Raw genomic sequence first — 23870 nt, forward strand, 5'->3', positions numbered from 1 at the left:
TTCTGTTATTCCTGAAAGGCAGCCAGGGCACAGTGGTTTGCCAGCTCTTTTCCTTCCCCTCTACTCTCCTTTTACAGTGAGTTGCAGAAATATGGGGAGGGGAGAAAAGGAACCTTTCAAAAGACAGGCATGTGTTTAAAAGGAAAAGATTTGGGATGTTGTTGGCAACAGATGAGGTGCAGGTGTTACAGCATGAAGATGTGGAGTTTTTTAGTCAAATTTTGTGTGAAATACTAGGCAGGCCCAGCACAGCAAACTCTGCTAGTGCTGAGGCTGTTAAAGTTGGGTTTAATCACATCACAGTTGCAATGGGAGCACCAGTATTGATTCCCTTGACCTTAGAAATACCTTATTTCATCTTCCTGTAGCTCAATGTCTGAGTAGGAATAGCTCAACATCCTTCTTCTTCATCATAAGACGTGAGTATGCAGTGCTTTGCACTTGGAGGATCTTTAGGAATCTACCATAGACAAATTATGAGTTTCTGTGATCAGGAAGACCAACAAAAGCTGGTTTTTTAAGCATTTGTGTCTCAAGGATAAGCTTACATGTGGATCTTTTGGGGCCTCATGAGGCTTGAGGGCTTTCTTCAACCTGCTCCTTAGTGAAGCACCAACAGGACATTTTCTCTTAGATGCTCATGACCCATGAGTGTTTTCTGACAGCAGTTTACAGGGTTGGGGCAGTGACAGGCAAAGATAAGAGAAAAACCAAAGCAGTGAGTTTTTTCAGTTTTGATTTAGATCAAAACATTAGGAAATGTTTCTTGAGAGGCAAGCAAGGTGTCCTTGAGGTGCAACAAAGCAATTCTGCTGCTACTGCGAGGTGGCCGTGCACGTTGGAAATGAGCCCAGTGCTGGGAGGAAAAGGAGGCAGGAAGGAGCCAGAAGCTTTGAGGACAGTGTATTCACCTCCATGTTTCCTCAGCTGTTAAATTATATGATAACACCTCTTGCTCAGAGGAGTGATTGTCCTGTTGTTGTGTCATACAGCCCTTTGTGCAAGCAGAGCTCTCTAGAGATGCTAAATTCTGACAAGATCAGGCATTGCAGAGACAACTGTGAAAATAATTATAAGGGTGGGGAGAGGGGTGAGTTGTCCAAACTTTTTTTTATGTCTGGCCCAATTTAGTTTGAATTCTTAACCTGAGTGGTTCTGATGTCCTTAGTGGAGCCTGAATTATCCTTGTGTTACCCACAGATGAGGTTCCCTCAGGTCAGGGTCAAAGGATACAGAGCTCAGCATGGGCTCTGAGATAAACACAGATTTTTGGTTTCTGAAATCCAGCAATTATGAATCTGGATCTCTGACTGTGAAATGTAGCTCTGTCCTGCTGCTGCTTCTTTTTTAAAAGAAACTCTAGCTCCATCTAAAGCAGATTTTGGGAGTGGAAAGATGCCAAGTTCTGTACAGTCAATTTCCAGCATCCTTAAATGCACTTTAATTTTCCAGGGCTGTTTTTTAAAGTGCTGCTGGGTCAGAGCTGAAGTTCCTTGTGCAGTTCTTCCTCGGGCAAAACCCCTTTGTAGCTCAGTGCCAAAAAACGGGCAAAATTGAGCAGGATGTGAGAATTCAGCCCTACTTCATGGGCTTGTGAATGAGACAGTGAGCAAGGATGCTGGACGTGGGGATTGTGTTCCTCTTCCTTCCCATTTTCCTGCTGTCTCCCTACCCTGACCCCCAAGTTCCCAGTTGTTTTCCTTGAGCTCCTCACATATGTCGTCAGCATATTTGCCAAGTGTGTAGGACATCACTAGTGGGCTTTGTTTTGGTTTTTTCCTTGTATTGCAAAACCTCCCGTGCCCTTCAAAACATGTAAACAGACTCATCCTGAAGAAGCTTGTGACTCCTTTGTTTCTCAAGTGTCCACTGTTGTCTTTTTTGTGCGTGCTTCTTCAGTTGTTGTTCTGGCAGGAAGGCTCCTATCTCAGAGTGAAGTGACTTGCAGGGCTTTTAAGGGCTTGTGGGGAAGATTTCCTAAACCTTGGTATTTCCTGTTGTGAGAAGTCCAGCCTGTGCTCAACTGAAGAGGGAGAAAGAGAATTACTGAAGGAAAATATTTAGATGGCTTTGATTCCAATTTTTTTTAAAAAAAAAGTCTTCATGGAAAACTTCATGCAGATATATTAAGTTCTTAGGTTGCAGCAAAGGGCCTCAGCAGCTCCAACCAGAGTGAGAGAAAGAGGTCAGCTATGGAGGAGAGAAACCTTGTATTTATGACCCAAGTGTTCACTCTTCCTTCAGATCAGGACAAATTTTGCAGCCAAATTTGTGTGTATTTTGAACAACAGAAACACTTTTGTTTGACACAAAAAACATAGTTTGTCTTGGATTTCTCCTCCCCCCCCCTCCCCCCGATTTTCAGTTTTCCTACTGGGGAGTTCAATTTCAAAGTCTTTTTGGCTTTTCCAGTTTTGGAAAGCTCCTAAGTTTTGGAGTTTTGCCAAATCCCTGTGAAAAATTAAGGGGGGGGGGGGGAGGGGGGAGAAAGGAGAGAGAGAGAGAGTGGGACCATTTTTCATTTCTCTCCACATTTTTCACAGGAAATACTTCACGTTTTTGAACTCTGCTTTTCTGCTTTGCCAGTTGACAGCCTGACCTGTAGAAATTAAAGGGAAAGGCACTATATAGGTCAGAGCCTATGTAGAGTTGTTACATAGTGCAACAAAGGATACAGAATATGTAGAATAGCTTTGCTAGAACTTCAGAAAGACTAATTTTAAAGACACTTAAGGGGATTTTCTTGATTTGTTCATTTGGTCGTATCTGGTTGTCATCATGAGGACCAGGGTCCTGAGCATGTTGAACTTTGTGGGTGGTGATGTACCTGGGGTTTCTGCCTGCAGTGTGTAAGGGCAGAACACATGCAAATTCATACCAAATTTAAGTCTCATTTTTCACTCCAGGGCCTGAATTTCTGCTGGCATAAACCCCTGAAAATCACTGCAACCACATGGGCTTCCATGGGCAGCCTCCTGAGCAGAGGCAGAAGTTCATCATAACAGCTAATTCCATTCTTGTAACTTTTCCATTAGACTTTTCCATCCTGTTACAGTTGGCCAGCTTAAAAATCCAACCCCTCATGTCTGCGTTGGGCATTCACACTGGGGTTGTTTCCAAATGAACTCCTAATGTGCCTTATGTCAGGAGCAGATTTGACTTGGTTGGTTTCTTGCCTCCCCCCCCAACTCTGCCAAATTTGAACTACAATGTTATGATTTATCTGGGCCCTGGAGGGTTCCTCCAGAATGGGGAGCAGGGAACACTCCTCAGAGCAGCAGCTCTTCTCTCCCAAACAACAAGGGTAAGTGAAGGGATGGCAAAAAGGCAAATCCCTGTTACCATCACCCATGGTTACCGTATCAACCAGGCTTGCAGCCAAAAGACTCCAGCTCTGGAGCTGTGCTGAGCACTGTTTTGGTGGCTGCTTCAGTAATTGTGCAACTTGGAAACAATTCCCTGAATTTAAAGGTGATGAAAGTCAGAGTCTCCTTAAAAGGAATAAAAATAATAATAATAAAAAAATGAATCACATTCTTGCTGGAGTTGGACTATACCTTTCAAGTGGTTGTGGTGTTTATTTCATGAAACATTTTCTTTTCATGAGTGTACAACCTCTGGAAAATAACCAGTGACAGACCAGAACCTTGTCTGCAGTGGCCATAGCAGGCTCGAAGGACTGGACAGCCTGTGACTGGTCATTACTTAAGAGAAGGCTCCAGGGAGACCTTAGAGCACCTTCCAGTGCCTGAAGGGGCTCCAGAAAAGCTGGGGAGGGGCTTTTCACCAAAGAGGACAGTGACAGGACAAGGGGTGATGGTTTTCAACTGAAAGAGGGGCGATTTAGGTCAGACATCAGGAAGAAATTCTTCACCATGAGGGCAGTAAGGTGCTGGCCCAGGTTGCCCAGGGAGGTTGTGGCTGCCCCATTCCTTAAGTGTTGAAGGGCAGGTTGGATGAGGATTGTGCAGCCTGGGCTGGTGGGAGGTGTCCCTGCCCATGCAGGGGGTTGGATCTAGATGATCTTAAACATCCCTTCCACCCTTAACCATTCTGTGATTCTATGATCTCTGGTCATGCTTCCTAAGAGTACAACCCCTTCTGTTTTATAGGAGGAAGATGATGATGGCCTTCCAAAGAAGAAATGGCCAACAGTAGATGCCTCTTACTATGGTGGACGAGGAGTTGGTGGCATCAAACGAATGGAGGTGATTAGATACCAGTTCATGTATCAGAAGATCCTGTTTGTGAACAGAGCTGTGATATCCCCCTGCCATTTATCCAGAAAGAAACTCAAGGGGATAGGCATAACCTTCTTGAAGCTTTTTTGTACATCTGAACCAGGTTGTTTTTGTCTAGAAATATTTGAAAGCCAAACATAGATTCCTTAAGTTTGGGACCATCTTTTTCTTCCCATACAGCAAGATCCTGCTCCTTGCCTGGGATACAAAGGCACTGTTGCCATACAAATTGCAAGAAAATATGTTTAGTTCTTCTGAAAACCTCCCCCACTCACATTTCTCACATATCACCAAGAAGGAGAAGTTCAAAGTTTGGGCTCTAGTCTAGAAACAAGCTTCACAGCCTGTGACTCACTCTTCACTTTGGATTTGGACACTGGGAAAATAGGAACCAGGATCTAGTTCTTACAGCAGGGATGTAACTTTCTCCAGTCTAATGTGCCCTCGTGCCATCTTTTTAGGTGCGCTGGGGAGAAAAGGGCTCCACAGAAGAAGGTGCTAAGTTAGAGAAAGCCAAAAATGCCAGAGTCAAGATGCCAGAACAGGAATATGAGTTCCCTGAACCCAGGAACCTTGCCAACACCATGCGCAGACCTTCCTCTCCTCGGAAGTGGTACTCTCCAATTAAGGTAAGTCTAGTCCAGCCTTGAACTGCATGGGATGTTTCCAGTAAATTTGGATTTAGTGTGTTCACACCCAAGACTAAGATGTAGAACTGTCCACAAAACTGTCTCAAGGTGCTGCTAGGGGCGCTGCATGTGAGGGAGTCCCACTGAACACGTCTCTGGGGAGGTGCTGTAGAAAGGAGCCATGTGGGGCAATGGGAATTCCTCAGCAGGCTGATCAGGTTTTGGAGTTGTGTTGCTTTCTTAAGCCAGAGTAGGATCCTGATCTCTTCCAGTGGTGTAGCTAACTTGTAACAAGTGCTTACCCAAGAAATTTCTTCACTGGAAGTGTCATTAAACACTGGCCCAGGCTGTCCAGGGGGGTGGTTGAGTCCCCATCCCTGGAGGTGTTTAAAAAAAATGTGTAGATGTGGGGCTGAGGGACATGGTTCGAGCACTGGACTTGGTAGTTGGGTTAATGGTTGGTAGAGTTGGGTTATGGTTGGACTCAATGAAGGTCTTTTCCAACCAGAATGATTCTGTGATGCTGTGTGTGATGCCAAGGGCAGGCCCTTTGGTCCACGCTGAGTATTCCCTGAGATGTAAGGAATAAATGGCATCCTCTTTCCTTAGGAAGAGGGGAGAAAACAAGAAGAAAATTGCTGCTGAATGTCAGCAGGGAGAGTTGTTCTCAGATCAAGGGCTGCAGTGCAGCAGAGGAGTGTCTGCCAGCAGGCATGGGCATGGGTCACAGGCCAGGCTTGCTGCAGGACAGCACGGTCTCCTCACAAGAAGGGGATGCCCTGCAAGAAGTGGAGCTGAATTCAAGTGCCTCAGCTGGGGAAAGTCAAGTTCACACTGATACCTGGCAAAGCTGCACCACAGCCACCCACGGGCACTGGGAAGGCTCCTTCCCTGCTGTCTGTCCCGGGGCAGGCAGCTGCTCTCCAGTGTGTCTTCACCAGTACAAATGGTTGGCAGTGTACAAAGTAGAAACTGCTTCTCCAAAGCAAAACTCTTCATTGCACACATGAATGCTTCCTGTGGGCTGAGAGAAACAAACCACACAAAACAGATGCTAGTCACATCATCCAGAGCGTGGTATGAGGGCACTCCAGTGTCAGAAAGCTACTCTCTTGCATTTAGGACAAATTAAGCTGTCCTCAGGAAAGGAGAACAGCTTAACCACTGCAAAACCACTTCAAAGTAAAGAAAAATCATAAAAATAATCCCACATTCCTATTTCTCAGGTTTAACTCTTCTAGGAAATGCTAGTATCTTTCTCCTCTCGTTTGAGCCTGGGGCTCTTTGTAGCAGCACTGTAGTTACCAGTCCCAAAAAAGACTGAAAATGTCAAATTTCATATCCAAGTGCAAACCTTGCATCACTGGAGCTTGGATCTCATGTTGAAGAGTGGAGATCCTGGTTAGGGTCTTAGAAACCCCCTGCAGGCAATTTATCTGCAAATAGTCTGCAAGGAGGGTGTGTGTAATGTGTAGTAAATCTTTTGGTGAGTAGAGTTCACCTTGAACTTCATGCTGAGGAGTGGGGAAGGGCCTCACTGCTGGAAAGCAGAGGTTTTATTCTCCTGTTTGCTTCCTCCCCAGTAGCAGTCTAGTCAGACCTTGTATTAGCCAGGTTCTTGCAATGCAGATCACAGAGTCACAGAGTGGTGGAGGTTGGAAGGGACCTCTGGAGATCATTGAGTCCAACCCCCCTGCCAGAGCACGACCAAAAATAACTGGGGCAGATCACTCAGAAAGGCATCCAGACAGGTCTTGAAAGTCTCCAGAGGAGACTCCACAACCTCTCTGGGCAGCCTGTCCCAGGGCTCTGTCACTCCCACAGGAAAGAAGTTCTTCCTCATGTTGAGGTGGAATTTCACATGCTGAGTTTGAATCCATTGCCCCTGGTCCTGTCACTTGTCACAAGTGACAAGAGCTTGTCCCTGCCTTCTTGCTGCCCTCATGTATTTATAGACATTAATTAGATCCCCTCTCAGTCTTCTCCTCTCTAGACTAAAAAGCCCCAGGTCTCTCAGCCTTTCCTTATCAGACAGATGTTCCAGTCCCTTCATCATCCTCGTAGCCTCCATTGGAAATTGAATCCATTGGATTTCCTCTTTCCAGGAAATCCCTGTCCCTCTGGAACTGGGGAGACAGAACTGGATGCAGTACTCCAAGTGAGGTCTCACTAGGGCAGATACTTGACACTGCCGCACACCCAGGTTTCCCTGTGTTGTATCTTGTTTCTGATCAGCTCCAAGCAGTGCCCATAGGAATCTGGGCAAGTCAGGTGTGTTGGCTTTCCTCAGTCATTGATCTTGCAGCTGGTTCAAACCCAGTGCTGGGAATGGCAAGGATGCATCAGGGAGTAAGAGTGGTTTCCGGAGGATACAGAAATGTGAGCATCTTTGAAACTTTGGTCTGGTGCCCTCTCTCTTCTCCCCCTTAAAGATTATCATGTAATAAACAGAGCCTACCAGCAAGTCATTTGTGATTGTGTTATAATGACTTCAACATGTGTTCACAAAGGTAATTCATTCCCACAGCGGGACACGTTAGAGAGTCAATTGTTCTCAGCTCAGAGTGCAGCACCATCCCATATAGCTGCTCCTTTGTTCCTAAATGCCTTGTGCTCCCTCTTTGCATCATGCAAAGCATTTGTAAAACACACTGGTCCCATCTGGGAGATCTTTCACTCCTACTGTGTGCTCATGGAAGTGACCTCATCCAGCTGAGAGATGCAGCTCAGTTGCTTTCTGCCTGCAGTCAGAGGGTTCCCAGCACACAAAGCTGTCCTCTAACCACAGAGGAGGTAACAGAAATACTGATTTTAGCACAAAGAGCCCTGGGTACCTGCTCAGGCAGCTGGAATCCATGTGGGTACAACTACCTGAGATCATTAGTTGAGAGCTGAGCCCTTTCCCATAGAAGTTATGCTGAGTTTCTCTCCTCTGACCTCACCAGTTCATGCTGTTGGATTACAGCCTCAGGAGACTTTCAGTTAGTTTTCAGTGTTTATTCAGCATGGTAGGAAATCAGTTCTGAACAGGAATTCCAGTTTGCAGCTGGAAATTCTCCAAAGTTGAAGAGAGGCTTGGAGAAGAGATTCAGTGTATGTAATGGGTTCCAATCCAGTCCTGATTCTGACTAGGAACAGTTTTTGCTTTGTAACAGCAAGAATTCAGTTATAAGGGGGGCTACAAATATTAGGAATAACTCAGGGGTGATATATATTCTTAATTCCTTTAGAAATGTCTTGTTTATCTACTACTCAAATTATATATATATATATATATATATGGACAGTTCCAATCCAAGATGCCATGTCCAAATACTCCTACAACTTTGGGGAGTTCTGGGTAGTATTTAGCAGCCTGAGCCTATTTATGGACAAGAAAGTACCTGATTATTAATTGTCACCACAGCCCTCATTGAACTGCACCCAAAAAGACAGTGTATGGAGGTGGGATAACATTATCCAACACTTTCCCTACATACAGTCATGAGCACTCATTAAAAACAGGGGGGATCATTCCAATGAATCAGGGGTCCTGCTCTTTCTCTCCCTGTGCAATAAGGAATCAGCACTCTTGGCAGAAGCTCTTGTCCTGAAGATGTAAGCATCCTAAGATGAATTTGCATGGTTATGCAGGTGAAGCTGTCCCAGAGCCCTGACAGGCAGAGGGAGGTGAGGGACAGCATGTTAGATCATTGGGTCTGTGCTCTCAGCTGCTAACTTGAATCTCTCCTTCACTGCATTTTCCAGTCTGGTTTTCAAAATAACATAGAGGCTTCCACCACTTCTCAAGGGGGAATATTTCACAGACTACCAGACCTCACCCATAGGAAATGTCTCCTGATAGCTTACATATTCCCTCATCCCCATGCCTTCTTTTCTCCATGCAGCACAAGTGCCAGGCTTTGCTTAGAGTGTTCTGCCAGTTGATCTGGTGGACTTTCTTCCCTCTCTTTGTTACTCTTCCCAGAGTAATGTCTGTAAGGTAGGCAGAGAGCTAAGAGTGATTAGGTTGCATTTTGAAGTGCTCCAGGGATTTATTTCATACCAAATATGGTTATTGACTCTTAACAGACTGATGTTGTTCTTATTGTCATTATTCTTATTTGCTGCTGTTACTTCTTAGCATGATGCCAACTGGATTATCCCACTTTTGAAACATAATTTCAGCATTTCACTTGACCAGGGTCAATACAGTGCTGAATTAATGGTCAAGTCAGGAAGAGAATGCACTTATGTTAAAGTGATGTCTGAAACTATGCCTTTCTTTATTTGTCATCTGCTCTGATTGTTTCTTCTTTCTGGACTCCATATCTAGTAGGTCTCAAAGCTTTATTTGCCTCCAGACTTTTTTTTTTTTTTTTGCTCCAAGCAAACTTGTGCCTCAATTACAAAGGAGTTTCCAAACACAGAGACACATCCACTGGAGAGCACAGATCTGTTTGTGTTTCCAAGTGAATGCATTACTGTTTTCATTGCTTCATGCAACGTCATCCTTTCCATGATCCACTCTCCCTCTTTTCCACCCAGATGTCTCAAGCAGACCCTGAAGCTCCATTCAGACTCCCAAAGATGGAGCTCTTGGCTTTTCCCAAGAAATCTTGGTAGGCTCTTGGAAGTTAGGACTGTGGTGTAAAAAGGACTTTTCTGTTCCATGGGAAGTTGTACTTTTCCCTCTGGCTTCCTAAAGGAAAAAATGAAAGAAAAAGGTGCTTATTTCTTAAGTTGTGAGAAGGGACAGGAGATCAAGAACTTCAGCCAGCTCTGATGTGGAGAGAAAGATGGATTGGGATAGGCAGGGATGGCCTCCCTGAGATCTGAGAGATTATGCTGTCCAGATGCAGAAGGGTCTAACAGATGAGTTTCTTGCTGCTTCCTTTGAGAACAGCAGACTTTCCTGGCTCTCACCTTGGGAAGTCTTTTCCCTGCTATCCTGTGGAAACAAGATCCATGTAATCATTCCTTGTATTTGTCTCCACCCATGTCTCCCTCCAACTCCAAAATAAGGTTTGAACCATTGGCTTAACACACTGGGTGGGGAATACAGGGTCTCAAAGAGGATTACAGCCCTACTGGTTTATTGAAAAGGGAAGAGAGAGACTCTGCATCCCCATGACAGGAAGAGTCTACATGACAGGAAGAGTCTACATTGAGTCTTTAATTAGATACCAGAGAACCAGCATCATTGGAGGACCTTGTAAATAAATGCCCTGGCTGTCAGGAAAGGTCTCACCTTCACAGACACTGTAGTTCCCTCTCAGTGTGGGATCCAGGCTCTCAGCAAAGGAACCTTCCTTGCTGCTAATGATATCACTTGCTCTTTTCCCACCCTCACTGGAATATTCAGCTTACATTTCCATTTCCATCATTTGTCTCATGATAGTTGTACGAGGCAATCCTGCTATCACAAGATATTGCAGTCTTTTCTTCCAGGAAACAGGTAGTGATCATACATGAGTTTGTTAGCCAGGTGAGGGGTAGGCATGTCTTTGGGTTTGATCCTCTCAACTGCAGGAAATAGTCTTGTACCAAGGGACAACTCTGCATGTTCTCAGAGTAGCTTGTCTGCACCTCTGCAGATATGATAACATTTACCAAGTTTTGCTGGTTGGGGCTTCACTCATGGTACCTGCTCATACATCATTTGTGTCATGCACTTGTAGCATCCAGAACAATACTAATGGGAAGCTTCATAAAAGCTGTCTGTTGTTCGGCCTCTCCAGAAATCAAATCTCTGGGTATTGTGCATTAAACAGACCAAGGGTCAAATGAAGTTTGAGTGTGAAAGAGAGTTCGAGAAATTAATCTTCAGCTTGTAACATGTCTGTAGTCTTCCACTGAGCCAGCCAAGGTGCTGCACTGGTGTAAGCACTTCTGCAGAAGCTGCATCTGTTTTGAAAGTGAAACCCTGCCCTGTTAGAGTGCGGATGTAGCAGGGAACCTTTCAGCAGCAGGTGTAAGTTTCAGAGCAGATAATTTGTTGGGTGTTTCTACATTGCAGAGCCCTGTGCTGCTCCTCCTGGCCTTCTTCAGCCTGTTTGTTCAGCCTTGTCTGCAATGCAGAGAAGCATCTTAGGAATGGCAGGAAGGGTCTGACCCCATATCTCAACCAAACTGTCTGTCATCAAGAGATTCCCACACGCTGGGTTTTGAGAAGAACTTGTCTGTGTCTATGAGTGGGTACGAGACCACCCAGTGAGGTGAACAGCTTGGTGAAACCAGCGCCATGTATGGAGGGTGGCATCTGTAGAGCAGCTGACACTGGGGGGATGGGGGACTTTGAAAGATGTGAGTTATTGCCTGGAAAAGATGCAGTTATTAACTGACACTCGGAGTGGGACTGGGGAGCTTGTGTGAGACCCAGAAACCTGACATTTTCTTGTTAGCATGGAGCTGACACCAGGGCACTTCCCTGGGACTCAGCTGCCTTGGCTGTGTGGACAGTTTTTCAGTGAGTTCTCCCCAGCAGATTATTTTGGCAATATTTAACATATTCTAAGAGGTGACAGTGACCACCTGGAGCCAGAGGCCAGCCACTCAGCCAGCAGAGGAGGAGCCAGAATAGTTGGGGAATGCATCGTACCAATTCACCTGCTTGCTTTCTGCATTGATTCAGCATTTTGCTAGCTACAATCTCAGGGGCTGAGTGGGCATTGGACTCTCTCAGCCCAGGAGGTATCTCAGTCTCCTTTGGAGATTTTCAGAAGGAGACATAAAGGCCAGACACCTGGCTGCTGTTGGACGTGTCTGCTTACTGCTCATCTAAAGCTCTTCCTTTGCACTCGCAGCCAGATTGGAGCAAGTTTCAGTGAGAGAAAACATTCCTCCAGCACCTTGTACCAGCACAGGAAATTATTAAGTAAAAACTGTAGGTCTAAGCTGTGTTGTCCCTGCTCTTTGCCCAGCACACTTGTCCTTGCCCAGGAGATGACACTGTGTTCCTTTGGCTTGCAGGGGAAACTGGACGCGCTCTGGGTCTTGCTGCGGAAAGGCTACGACCGGGTGTCTGTGATGCGCCCACAGCCAGGAGAAAAGGTACTGTGCCTCTAAACACTGTGTTTGCAGCTAGTGGAAAATAAAAATGAAGTCACTCTAAAGTTTCTGACTGCCCTCACACGTGGGGCCTAAGGACAGCTTGGAAACAAAACTTCAGGCGCATCTCTCAGCTTGGTGTGTAACGGCAGCTCATGCAGTTTGATCCAGTTTCAAGTGTGAAAACTTGTCCAGGTGCAGAGCCAGAAATACCCATTGAAGAGCTCAGTACAGGCTTGCTCTTAGATATAAAAGCTGCTGTCATTTAATTACATAGTTAATTCTAATGAATAGTAGGAATATTTCTACATATTTTCCTCCATTAAAAACTTACATTCTGGAGTAACTCTCTGAACATACACATAAATACAACTATATTTTGCCATATAAATTCAGACTTCATGGGCACTTTATTAAAGTCTGAGAATTAGGTTTCGACTGTTGTGTGAATGGGAGGGAGTATTCCCAAATATTTCTAGTTAAAACCTGGGTTCATGCAAATTTCTATACATTAATGTGTGCTGATGGCTGGAAACAGAAGCCATTGAAGGGAAAGGATGAATGTCACAGGAATGACAGTGTCTATAACAGCAGGGGACTGTGGAGCTACCTCTCATCTCTAAAGTGCTGTTCTCTCATCTCCAAGGTACTAATCTCCTCCTTTTCAGTGGAATTAAATATCTGTGTGTATCCTAAATAATTTCAAGACAGCTATCCTGATCTATCTCTAGAGGGACCTACCTGGGCACTGAAGTGGCCAACACACACTCTGGTGCTGTGTTCAGCTCTAAGCACCACGTGCAGCTGGGCAGGGAGCAGGAGAGCTGCACCCAAGCTCTGCACATTTAGTTTGTGTTCAAGATGCACAACAGGGATGAGCTGAAATCCCTGGGGTGGCCATAAGACTTGACTCCTTGCAATTTAGATGGTTACAGTCAGTTGCCCAGGGCTGTTCCCAATCCAAGGATGCAGATTCAACATCTCTCTGACCCCCTGTCCACACTCACCTCACAGTGAAAAATGTTAGTTATATTGATTTCTGATGCAGTTGGTTTACACAAATCTGACATCAACCAACAGAGCAGCTTGGAGTTGCTCCAGGAATGTATTTGGCCCAAAGTGGAGGTAACTCTGTAGCACTGGCCTTCAAGAAGCTCACCAATGTAATTTTTTTGATGGAGAATTGCAGTTCTGTAACATCTGGCTCCCTGTAAGGTTTTCCATTGAATGGAAACCTTTCCAGTGAACATTTGTGAATAGAAAGGTTTAATATCTTATTCCTTCAGATTTGGTAAAATATGTTCCCTGAGTGTGATACTCATTTCTGGGAGAAAAGATCATAACGTGCAGATTGCTGATGTCTGGCAGTTTTCCCACAGAAATCAGGGTTTGAAGAATTTATTTGCTGAATAATTTGTTTTACTTGACACGCTAAGATAATTCACATGAAAGATGGCACTTGCATTTTAAAAAATCCAGAGCTGTTTAACTGAACCTGATAGAGTTAGCAGCAGTTCCTGGTAGTGCAGCTGCCAGCAGGCTCCATCCCTTTTTGGTGAAGTACCCCTGAAACCAGCAGTTCTGTGTCTTGTCAGCATAAGCAGCAGCAGAATTAGCTCATACAGGTGGGACATGGTCCAGCCTCCAAGAAAATGAGGCTCTTTCTGATTCTGCTGGGCTATAAAGTGTCCCTGACTTGGATGCAGGTGTTTAGTGGGAGAGACACTGGCTGAAAATGCACCCAGGCTCATAGCTGCTAAAATACCTGTTTCCCTCCAGCTGACTCCTGGAAGACTTGCAAATGTTTGGGTGCTTTCCTGTGTAGATATGAAGGCCCCTGTGTGAGCTTAGACTGCTCTTAGAACATTTGTTTTCCTTTGTGTAAACAAAACTATGAGCCCTGAGTGCTTGTCATCTTTGAATAACATGTGTGACCCACTTGATGTTTTTAATCACTTTCAGACTGAAGTTTTTGTTTAATCCTTTACAGTAGTGACATAGCTACCAGGTGATGTCACTCCTGGCAGGCAAAACCAAGATGAGAACTGACTGTAAAACACTGACATGACATTCATTAGTTTACACAGCTGAAATGGCAGAATTAGGCAGGGTTTTCCCCTGCCCTCCAGGAATGTGGAGGTTGTTTCCCTACTTCAGATTTAAAGTTGGGAGAATAATCAGCTTTCAAGCACTGGGTTCAGCTTTGAGATTTCTGAGCCATCTCCCATCTTGCTGTAGACTTTCCTCATGATTTGGATGCTGCTTTTAGGCTGTCAAACCTCCTTTATAGACGTGATTTTACCAGAGCTGAGTGTTACAAAGGTCGACTTTATAACATTTAGAGGCTTCTGTGTAAAGGAGGGGGAGGAAATGAGACAATATTACTGTTAGGTGAAGGACTGCAATCCACCAGCTGTGGTGGTGCCTTGGGAGAAATATCAGTTAAAACGAAAAGCAAGAGGTTGCAATAATCGTTGCAAAGTTTGCACCTCACAAAAATAAGGTGACTCTGAGCCCTATTTGATCCCTGCCAATCTCCCTCTATTCTTCTCTCTGCCGCTGTTCTCACAGAAATGGAAATGCATGTCTAAACCTGAGGATACAAAGGCTACATGATTCAGGCTACCTTAAGGTTAGTGGCTTCTCTAAGGTCAGCAAACATCAAATACTATCTTAGAAAACACATCACTGTATGGGTGCGAGTGGAAATCCAGTGGGAAGGTCAGTGCTGAGTTGATGGGAGTGGCAGCATGGAAACATTTCTCAGTGATGAGTGCAGCTCAGGGCCTTCAGTGCAGATAGTCCTGAGTCAGTGTGAACACTTTGCTTTCCTTGCAAGAAAAACTATCAAGGAAGAGGAGAAATTCCCCAGAAAATCTTTTTTTAAACTAAACCTGTGTCTGCAGGACAGTGTTGCAAAATAAAATAATTGAATGTGTTGCCCTGGAATGGTGGGAAATTTCTACCTGTGCAAACAGCTGTGTGGCCAGAATCCCCTGCCTGGGAAGTCAAGACTGGTTTTGATGAGCTTGGATCCAATCCTTACCATTAGCTTGGAGACCTTTCACCAGTATCACAATGAGAGGGCCTCTGGGTTGCTTATAAACACAGCCCTTCCTCTGAAGTGGGTGTTTGTTGATGGAAGTTTACCTGGTGTCACCCAGAGGAGTCTCAGACTAACCAGCCCAGTTTCAGTCAAACTGAGCAACCACCCAGGGGACACTCCAGGACACAAACTGAATAAATACTCCAGGGTTCCTCAGCAGCAAGCTGGTCTGCCCATGCTGCCTGCAGACTGCCAGCTGTAGCTGGAGATGCCCTGGGAATGGGAGAACCAGTGATTAGCAAGGAATCCTGTAGTACCAGCACCCTCAAATGGAGCCACCAGATTAAAAACCCAGCACATGGTGCGTTCTCAGGCTTGATAAGTATTCAAAGCCTTGCACGGAAAATTGATGGCTGGTGGAGAGAAGGCTGAGATCTGAAGACAGGAGCCTTTGGCCATGGGATATTCACACAGAATCACAGACTTGTTGAGGCTGGAGAGACCATCAAGTCCAGCCTATGACCTAACACCACCACATGGGCTAGACCATGGCACCAAGTGCCACCTGGACACAAAGCTGGCTCGTGTTCAACCAGTTGTCAACCAGTACTCCCAGGTCCCTCTCTGCTGGGCCTCTCTCCAGCCCTTCTTCCCCAGCCTGTGGTGCTGCAGGGGGTTTTTGTGGCCAAAGTGCAGGACCCTGCACTTGGTCCTGTTGAACCTCAGCTCATCAATCCAGCCCGTCCAGGTCCCTCTGCAGAGCCTTCCTACCCACCTCTTGTTGTCCAGAAACATCTAACCCTGTATCCAGCACTGACTAGTCAAGTTATAGAAATAACTTTACCTTTTGCAGTGAAGAAGCACTCCTAGTGCCAGGCACCTCACCCTTGATTCAGGGGTTCAGTGCACAAACAGACAAGAGGCAAAGAGAAGGGATTATCTGAAGTCACACAAAGGAGGAGGGATGGAATCTAAGCTTCAGTCCCCACATTATCCACTGCTATGTATATAAATTGCAAATTTATTAGTCACTGCCCTGAACCAATGTCTTGTTACAGACTAATGTGAACTTCAGGGCAGGGGATGTCTCTACAATTGCTGTGGTAACTAGGAAGCTGCTTGGGCTGGAGCAGATAATCAGCACCAATTACTCAACAGTGTTTGAAGCTGAATCCATGTTTCATTCTAGGCAAGGGATCTTTCTGAACAGCTCAGCAAATGTGCTGGCAGCAGATAAAGTAGCTGATTATAGGAAGGGATTGCTTCTATATGAAAATGATGTAACCCTGGGATTAAGTCCAGTTCCTTTTCAGACTCCAAAGTAAACAGAGGTGCCTTTCAGTTATTTCTCATCTGGCTTCATTTATTTTTTTGGGGGGTTATGTTATCAGTGGGTGAATTAAGGTGCCCATCTGACAACATCAAGAGTCTGAAATTCGCTTCCTTCCTTCTTCAGGATAGAGAAGGAAGGAGGTACAAATTGCTTTCAACACAGCTCCTCCTTGTAGCTTTTAGGGAAGTTTTGTGAGGAGAAGCTGAGGGAGCTGGGGTTGTTTAGCCTGGAGAGGAGGAGACTCAGGGGGGACCTTCTCACTCTCTACAACCACCTGAAGGGAGGTTGGAGTCAGGTGGGGTTGGACTCTTCTCCCAGGAAACCAGTGACAGGATGAGGGGGCCTGGCCTGAAGCTGCTCCAGGGGAGGTTTAGGTTGGACGTCGGGAAGCACTTCCTCATGGAAGGGGTGATCAGACATTGGAATGGACTTCCCAGGGAAGTGGTGGAGTCACCATCCCTGGAGGTGTGTAAGGAAAGGTTGGATGTGGCACTTAGTGCCGTGGTCTGGCTGATGTGGTGGTGTCAGGTCATAGGCTGGACCTGATGATCTCGGAGATCTTTTCCAGCCTCAATAAGTCTGTGATTCTGTGCAGGATCCCTGCCATAGTGTGGCAGCAGCCTGAGCCAGAGTCTCACCTTGCTTTGACCCCACGACAGCTCTGTGGAAGCAACAGGTCCTGACCAGCACGTTGTTGTATCTGCAGCACCCAGCCAGGTGCCTGTCCGCATCCCCAAGGGCAAACCATGAAGCAAACTTCGGACTGGGTTGCAGGAGGCTTTTTAAATTGCATCTTCTATCCCAAAGGAAAAGAGAGGGATGTTCAGGACCTGGTTTGAATTGCACACAGTGAGGCTGAGATGCACAAAAAGGTTGTGAAAGTCTTTATTTTTTTGGAGTCAAACCTGGAAATGGTCTGAAGGTACCGACAGACACAGATGTTTCAAATAAGGCAAAGGAAGCCAGAGTCACATGGGATTCCTGTGGTCTTCTCACATTTTCAAGAGACTAGGTTTGCATTCTTGTCAGCATTAATGAGGTTATTTTTACATTGGAAACAAAATCAGAGAGGGTGATTTCTAAATATATATTTATTTCTAATACTTTATTGCATTTATAATGTACTAAGGGAATGTTTATTTGTGCAAATCACTCACTAAGCACAGGATCCAAATAATAAGTGTCTCCTCAAAGTGTCAGTTGCATTTCCTTGATAAATATTGTTCTGTCTGGAATTTAGAGGGAGGTTGTTAATAGTGTTTCAAGCGCAGACTTGACCAGGAACATCTCAATCTGGGACCAAATTGTATTTTATATTTGCATTACATTAATTGCATTTTCATTTTATGCTTGTATAGGTAAATGCAGATACAGAAAGGTATAAATATGGAGAAAAAAGATAATAAAACCTTGTATAATTATGTGTGAAGATGTATCCTACATGAATTCAGGAAGATGCAGGGAGAGGAGCTTTTTCCAGAGCTAGTAGTTTCTCAAGTTTACTGGTGAGATCACATAAGCTCATGTCTTGTTAGATCTCTGTGATACAGTTCTAGTACAAGTTGTGGTTAGTTATGAGGTTGTTTCAGCAAACCATGAATCTCAGTGCGTGGGACAAGTCCCCCTGAGCACTCCTAGCTGAGTGGGCAATCAAAGTGTCTAAAAAACACAGAGGAGGAAAAAAGCAGCCTGGATCATTACAATATTGTAGTAAAATGTCTTTCTCTGTCCATTCCTGTGCTTTGAAAGACCTGAAATACCTTTAATCTGCTGCACTTAATGGAGTGTTTCACAGAGGAGATCAGCATTGGTGCTGGGCCATTTGAGGAATGTGTCTATTTCTGGCAAATTCAGACTCTCAGAAAACAAAGTCTCCTTTCCATGACTTTCCTTGTCTCGTGGAGAAAGCTGTGGAATTGCAAAGGTCCATCTGGGAAATAACTGGTCATCCCTCACTCTCTATACAGTGCTGAAATGGAAGGAAATAAAATCTAAACTAGCAGGGACAGTGCTGCCACAGAGCAGTTCTAGACAGATACAGTGAGAAACACTCAGACCATGTGGCAGTGCTGAACACTGGATCTGTACCAGCAGCTGGAGTAATCTGTTACTGTGCTTCAAATCTTCCTTCAACCACAAGGACTGACTCCTCTTGCTAGTTCATTCTCCCTCAGGACCTCTCCCATGCAGTTTCCAAAGAAGGATCAGTGCAGAGTTCCAGCCAAAATGGAGTCCATGTGTGCATGCAGGTGTGTTGGGCCTGGAACAGGCACTGCTGGAGGAGAAGGACTGTGCAAAACTCTTGCTGGGTCAGAGCAGTAGACTTCTGGACTGGTGGGACATGGGATTGGACCACCAGGTGTGTTTGGCTGTGCAAAACTTGCAGAGTATATTTTTGTTTGCCAGAAGGCAGGTGTCTGGGTGCAAGCACTTTGATGGTGATGTGGGTTTCTCCACCTACCTTAGTGCCATCTCCCCTCCTGATACAAAGGCAGGTGCTTGTTTCTGCTCCCTCTTCCCATCCCATCCTCTCTAGCCCAAAGCACACAACTGCATTTTGCTCACCTGAGAAACTGTATGAACGAGCATTTGTCTGGATTTGAGTACAGCACTGAAACCATTACAAGTGCTGAGCTTTACTGTCAAGTGTGCTTTGAATTGAGGCAAGAAATTAGTCTGTCTAAGTGTTGACCTGAGATTTCCAGAGCAGTGAGGGACTGGGCAGGCTCTGTGCTCAGAGGGTATTCCTGCATGGGGCTCATGGAAAGGACAGCAGGTATAATGATCTGAGAAACAAAAAGGGTTCCTAGTTTGTTTTAAAGAGCAGAAGGCAAAACAAGCCAATGGAACAGCATAGCTCAAACTTTCCTCTGCGTGGAGTGAGCAGTTCTGCAGCTGTGGGGTGAGTGAAATAACTATTGGAGTAAACCCCGTGCTGGAGCAGAGACAGAGCTGTGCTGTGGGGGCACATTCACAGAACCCAGGAGACTGGATGCAGAACAGTGTCCAGGTATATAAAATCTCACAGAAAACACTGCAAGTTTGTTATGTTGGTGCTTAGGTGCTTAGAAATCAGTAAAAGTGAAATTCCTCTAACAGAGGACGGGTTTGATGCAGAGGGATTTCCCTTGTGACAGAGTCTAGCAATCCCTTCTCTCCCATGCATGTTTCTTGCTGAGTGAGTGTTGATGTTGCGTTTGTGTTGTGCTTCCCTCCTGCAGCTTCCAGCACTGGGCTGGATTTACTCTCCTTAACCTTATGGGAGAACGAGCATTGTTTCCTGTGGGATTTCAGTAAATTCCTAAAAATAAGCAGCAGCCCCAGCTGAAAAATCTGGACTGTGTCTGGGTTCATCTGCATGGAGAGCTTGTGAGGGGAACCCTAGGCCTTACATCAGTGACCGGAGGGACCCAGGGACTTGCCAGGCATGCAAAACCACCCAGGAACAAAAGCACTGACAGGAGATGCTTTACCTCCAGTCCAGGGAACAGAAAGAGATGACTTAAACCACAGCTTAATTCCAACCTTTGCTTCCCCTGCTCAGGCCCCCATCCTGGGTGTGAAGGCATGTGCTACCTGACAGTATTCAAGAAACACCCTCGGGACATGGTGTGAACTTTGGGGTTGTCCTGTTCTGGGGTGGGAGTTAGACTTGGTGATCCAGGCTGTCCAAGGAGGTGGCTGAGCCACGATCCCTGGGGACATCTGAAAAGACAGATGTGGTGCCAGGGAACAGGTTTCAGTGGTGGATGCGGCAGAGTTGGGCTGGATGTGGTTGGTCTCAATGATCTTGAAGGTCTTTTCCAACCAGAGTGATACTGTGATACCTGAAGGACCCTGGGCAGATATCCTGCACCAAGTGGAAGAACTGACAGCTTCATATTGAAGAGTTAGGATGGAAGCTGTGGAGACAAAGGCACAGTGGATCTAGGAGTGGGACAGTCAGTAGAGTGGCTCACACCACAGCACTGTGTCATACAACAGACAGGCTGGGAGAAAGCTGGGGAGGGACTTTTGACAAGGGCTGATGGTTTCAAACTGGAAGAGGGGAGATTGAGGTTGGACATCAGGAACAAATTCTTTAGTATGAGGGTGGTGAGACCCTGGCCCAGGTTGCCCAGGGAAGCTGTGGCTGCCCCATCCCTGGCAGTGTTGAAGGGCAGGTTGGATGGGGCTTGGAGCAGCCTGGGCTGGTGGGAGGTGTCCCTGCCCATGCAGGGGGTGGGACTGGATGGGCTTTAAGGTCCCTTCCAACTCAAACCATTCCATGATTGTGTGAAGCATATTATTGGTAAAGCCACACAGAATCACAGAATCTTGGGGGTTGGAAGGGACCTCAAAAGATCATCTAGTCCAATGTGCCTGACAGAGCACCTCTCTGGTCAGCTGTCCCTGACATTACACAGTCCTAATACCTGCAGGGCCCTGCTTCCTGATCCATTTTTGTTAATACACATACAAGTTCCAAACATGTATGTGCTATTTTGGAGGAGCCACAGACACGTGAAGCATGGCAGGGTGGGTGGCTGGTGTCACTCCAGCTGGCCTGTGCTGCTTTAGAGAATGCTGTTCTGCTGCCAGGGCTTCAGCTCTCCACCTCCCCTCTGCTGAGATGGGTGTCCCACTGAAACCTGCAGGTGCTGTGCCTGCCACCCCTGCCAAGTCTTTTTCAAAGAGGAGTGCAGGATTCTCCCAGTAGTGAAGAACTCTGTCCTGCATGTCCCTGCAAGTGGCAGGCACCTGTACTTGGTAAATCATAGCCTAAATCCCACCCTGTAGAGAGCACAGGGAGCACAAAGGCAACTCCTTTCAGCCTCAGCACCAATGATTGGTTGTCAGCCCTTATGCACTGTCAATAAACCCAGGAGTTAGCAGGTTCATGCAAGGCATGTTGCTGGCACACAGCAATACTGTTTTTAATGTAAGGCTGCAGTATTAGAGCTGTGTCAAAAAAATACAGAAGGAATGTGACAGCCTGGGCCTTTGCTCAGAGTGCACAAATTCAATGAGAACATCCCCAGAGCCATAATTATTTGAACATAATTGGATACTGAGGAGCAAATTCTGCCACACAAACCTCCAGTGGGTTTAATGAAAGCCATGAAATCTGTTTGATTATAAAATAGCCAAGATAAATGGTAATATGGGGAAGATTAGGTATTACTAATTAGCTATGAAGATCACAAAGCATATGAACAAAACCTATCATCCTGGGAAGTCCTGAGTCCTCTCTTACTTAGGAATCTATTTTAGAGATGAGAAAATACAACTGCAAGATGATTGCCTCATTTCACACCATGCTGTTCACAGTGTCATGAACAGAAACCTCCTGAAACAGAGAGCAGAAAGTAGGAGACACTATTTTAAATGCCCCTGCTTTAAGCAGTAGACCACAATCCCTTTTCAGACCTGAGAAGAAATGAGCTATGTGGACCCCCAAGTCACCCCACACACAGATATACACTGTGCCACATTGCTACTTGCTTGATGACTCTTTTTTCTGCAGATTCAGAGCTGTTGTTTAACCCATGGTTGAGTCTAAGCTGGCAGGTTTCTGTTGATAGGCTGCAGAGCTTGAGAACAGAATTGTAACCTTCCTGCACATACTGTTGCTGTGTGGTTTTCCATTATTAGCCATGGAAAAGTTAACCTAAACATTAGCTCTTTTTCCTGGAACTCACAGCTCCACAGCCAAAAGCCCAGTGATCTGCTCATCAGCTTGCAGGACGACCAAATCACAGAGCCATAGAATGGTGAAGGTTGGAAAGGACCTTAAAAATCATCAGGCTCATAAAGGGGAGCATCCCAGGCTTGTCCAGAGCAAACTTTCCCCTAGGCAGAGTCACAAGGTTATGCCCTTAGCAGTGACATCAGAGAACTGTCTCAGAAGCCAAGGTAACTCTAGCAAACAGGGATTGAAGGGATGGGAATTATTTCTCACTAAATACTGGTAGGACATCTTCAACAGCCAGTAATTCCCATTTCCTGGAGCCATTAGCACTGCCCTGCACAGAGTGGTTTTCCTGAGTCATGTAATGGGAAAACAGCCATTGGGTTGTGTTCTTCTCACGTTCACATTGTGGAGGATCCTGTCCTGAACCATGTCCTCCCTTGTTTGCCCAAAGGCAAATTGCACTCACAGAGATACTCCCCAGATCCCTGATTTCTGGAAGAACAGATCCTGCAGGCTCTTCCCTTCTCTCCAGAGGGATGTTTACCACTACCCTTGATTAGTTGTTCCAGTTATTGCTGCCAAGAGAGTGTGTTTTCTTTTCATTTGAAATTTTCTCTCTTTTCCTCATACCCAGTAGACTTTGTTGTTCAACCTCCAGATGAAAGATCACAACCCTGTGTGAGACACTGTCTTTGATGTGTCACTCTAGCATTTCTCCAAGACCAGCTACCTCTTTCCAGAAAGACAATGGGAAGAATGACCAGATCTTCCTGGAAATGACGCCCATCCCACGGCGTAAAGGAGCCAAAAGTTTCTCCTGCAAAAGTAATCAGGCCTGTTTGCTGACACACAAATGCCCACTCATCACTGAAGGAGCCACACTCCCCAGCTCTGGCATGGGCCAAAGACTGAGGGTATTAAGCTCATTCCCACACTCACAGTTGGCAAGGTAGAAGCCTGTATCACATTGTTTCACTTTTTTGTAGGAGTTTTTTATCTGAGTGTTTTCTTTTTCAGTAGGTTTTCCCCAGCTGGTTCAGCCCTGCATAATGTAATTACAGACACCCAGAACCAGGGGCTGGCAGAGCAGTGGGTGTTATCTGGGTTCTGGTAGTTCTGAAGAACCAGGCACCGGTGAGAAGTTATGAGTAAGCTTATGAGTAAGATTTCAACTGAAGGTTGAATTGGCAGAACCAGTTTGTGCTGTGGGGCCCTCAGATGCACAGTGCTATGGGCAGAGGTGTATGTGAGCTTTACTCATAAGCCAACATGACTGAGCTGATACTCTAAATAAGCTCTTACTTCAAATTCTGTGAAGGATCTCTGAAAGCTGCAGTATTTTGTGGTATTTAAAGTAGTTTCCTCTACAATGTCTACTGCTTTTGGGTTGCTTGAACAGGACAGGTTCATATAAACACAAATGCAAACCATTGCTTTAACATCTGAATAGACAAAGCCATATCAAGACATCAAAGAGGTAGTTTTTTCTGCTTCTTTTTTCCTTCTGAATTTAGCCAGGATGCTTTTCTGCAGTGTAGAAATATATATATAGTTGGAGTTCAGTGGCTGTGGGTAAGGTCACTTGTCACTAGTTTTGATGATGTGTTTACCATTCTCATTTGGGGTAAATCCCACCTCCTTACTGGCTTCAGAAGGAAATGCCACTTTGTGCCAGTCTGTTCCTGGGAGTTGGAAAGTCAAACCCACCATGGCATGTAGTCCAGAGACCCAACAGAAAATTCTGGATCTTACTCCAAGCTTTGTCACTCCACAGGACTTTTCACAAGGTGGTTGAAGGCAAACTGTAACAGTCCATAGTTTTCAGTGCTGCCTCTGCAATAAGAGACCAGGTTATTAGATCCCTATTGGAGTGATGATCTTGTCAATGGAAGTCTTCCCTTCATGGTGGGAGAAAAAA

The 23870-nt window shown here is 45.5% G+C and overlaps 1 protein-coding gene across 1 annotated transcript in view; it reads left to right on the forward strand.

Annotated features, from left to right (window-relative positions):
* The window catches only part of ANTXR1 (ANTXR cell adhesion molecule 1), a 102522-nt gene that overhangs the window by 67486 nt on the left and 11166 nt on the right, over positions 1 to 23870 (forward strand). Inside the window, exons 15-17 of the mRNA XM_051640633.1 lie at positions 4113 to 4208; positions 4703 to 4870; positions 11822 to 11902. Coding sequence (XP_051496593.1) covers positions 4113 to 4208; positions 4703 to 4870; positions 11822 to 11902 — 345 coding nt within the window. The remainder of the gene's footprint in view (positions 1 to 4112; positions 4209 to 4702; positions 4871 to 11821; positions 11903 to 23870) is intronic.

This window comes from Apus apus, chromosome 26, assembly GCF_020740795.1.
Source record: "Apus apus isolate bApuApu2 chromosome 26, bApuApu2.pri.cur, whole genome shotgun sequence".
Classification (NCBI taxonomy): domain Eukaryota; kingdom Metazoa; phylum Chordata; class Aves; order Apodiformes; family Apodidae; genus Apus; species Apus apus.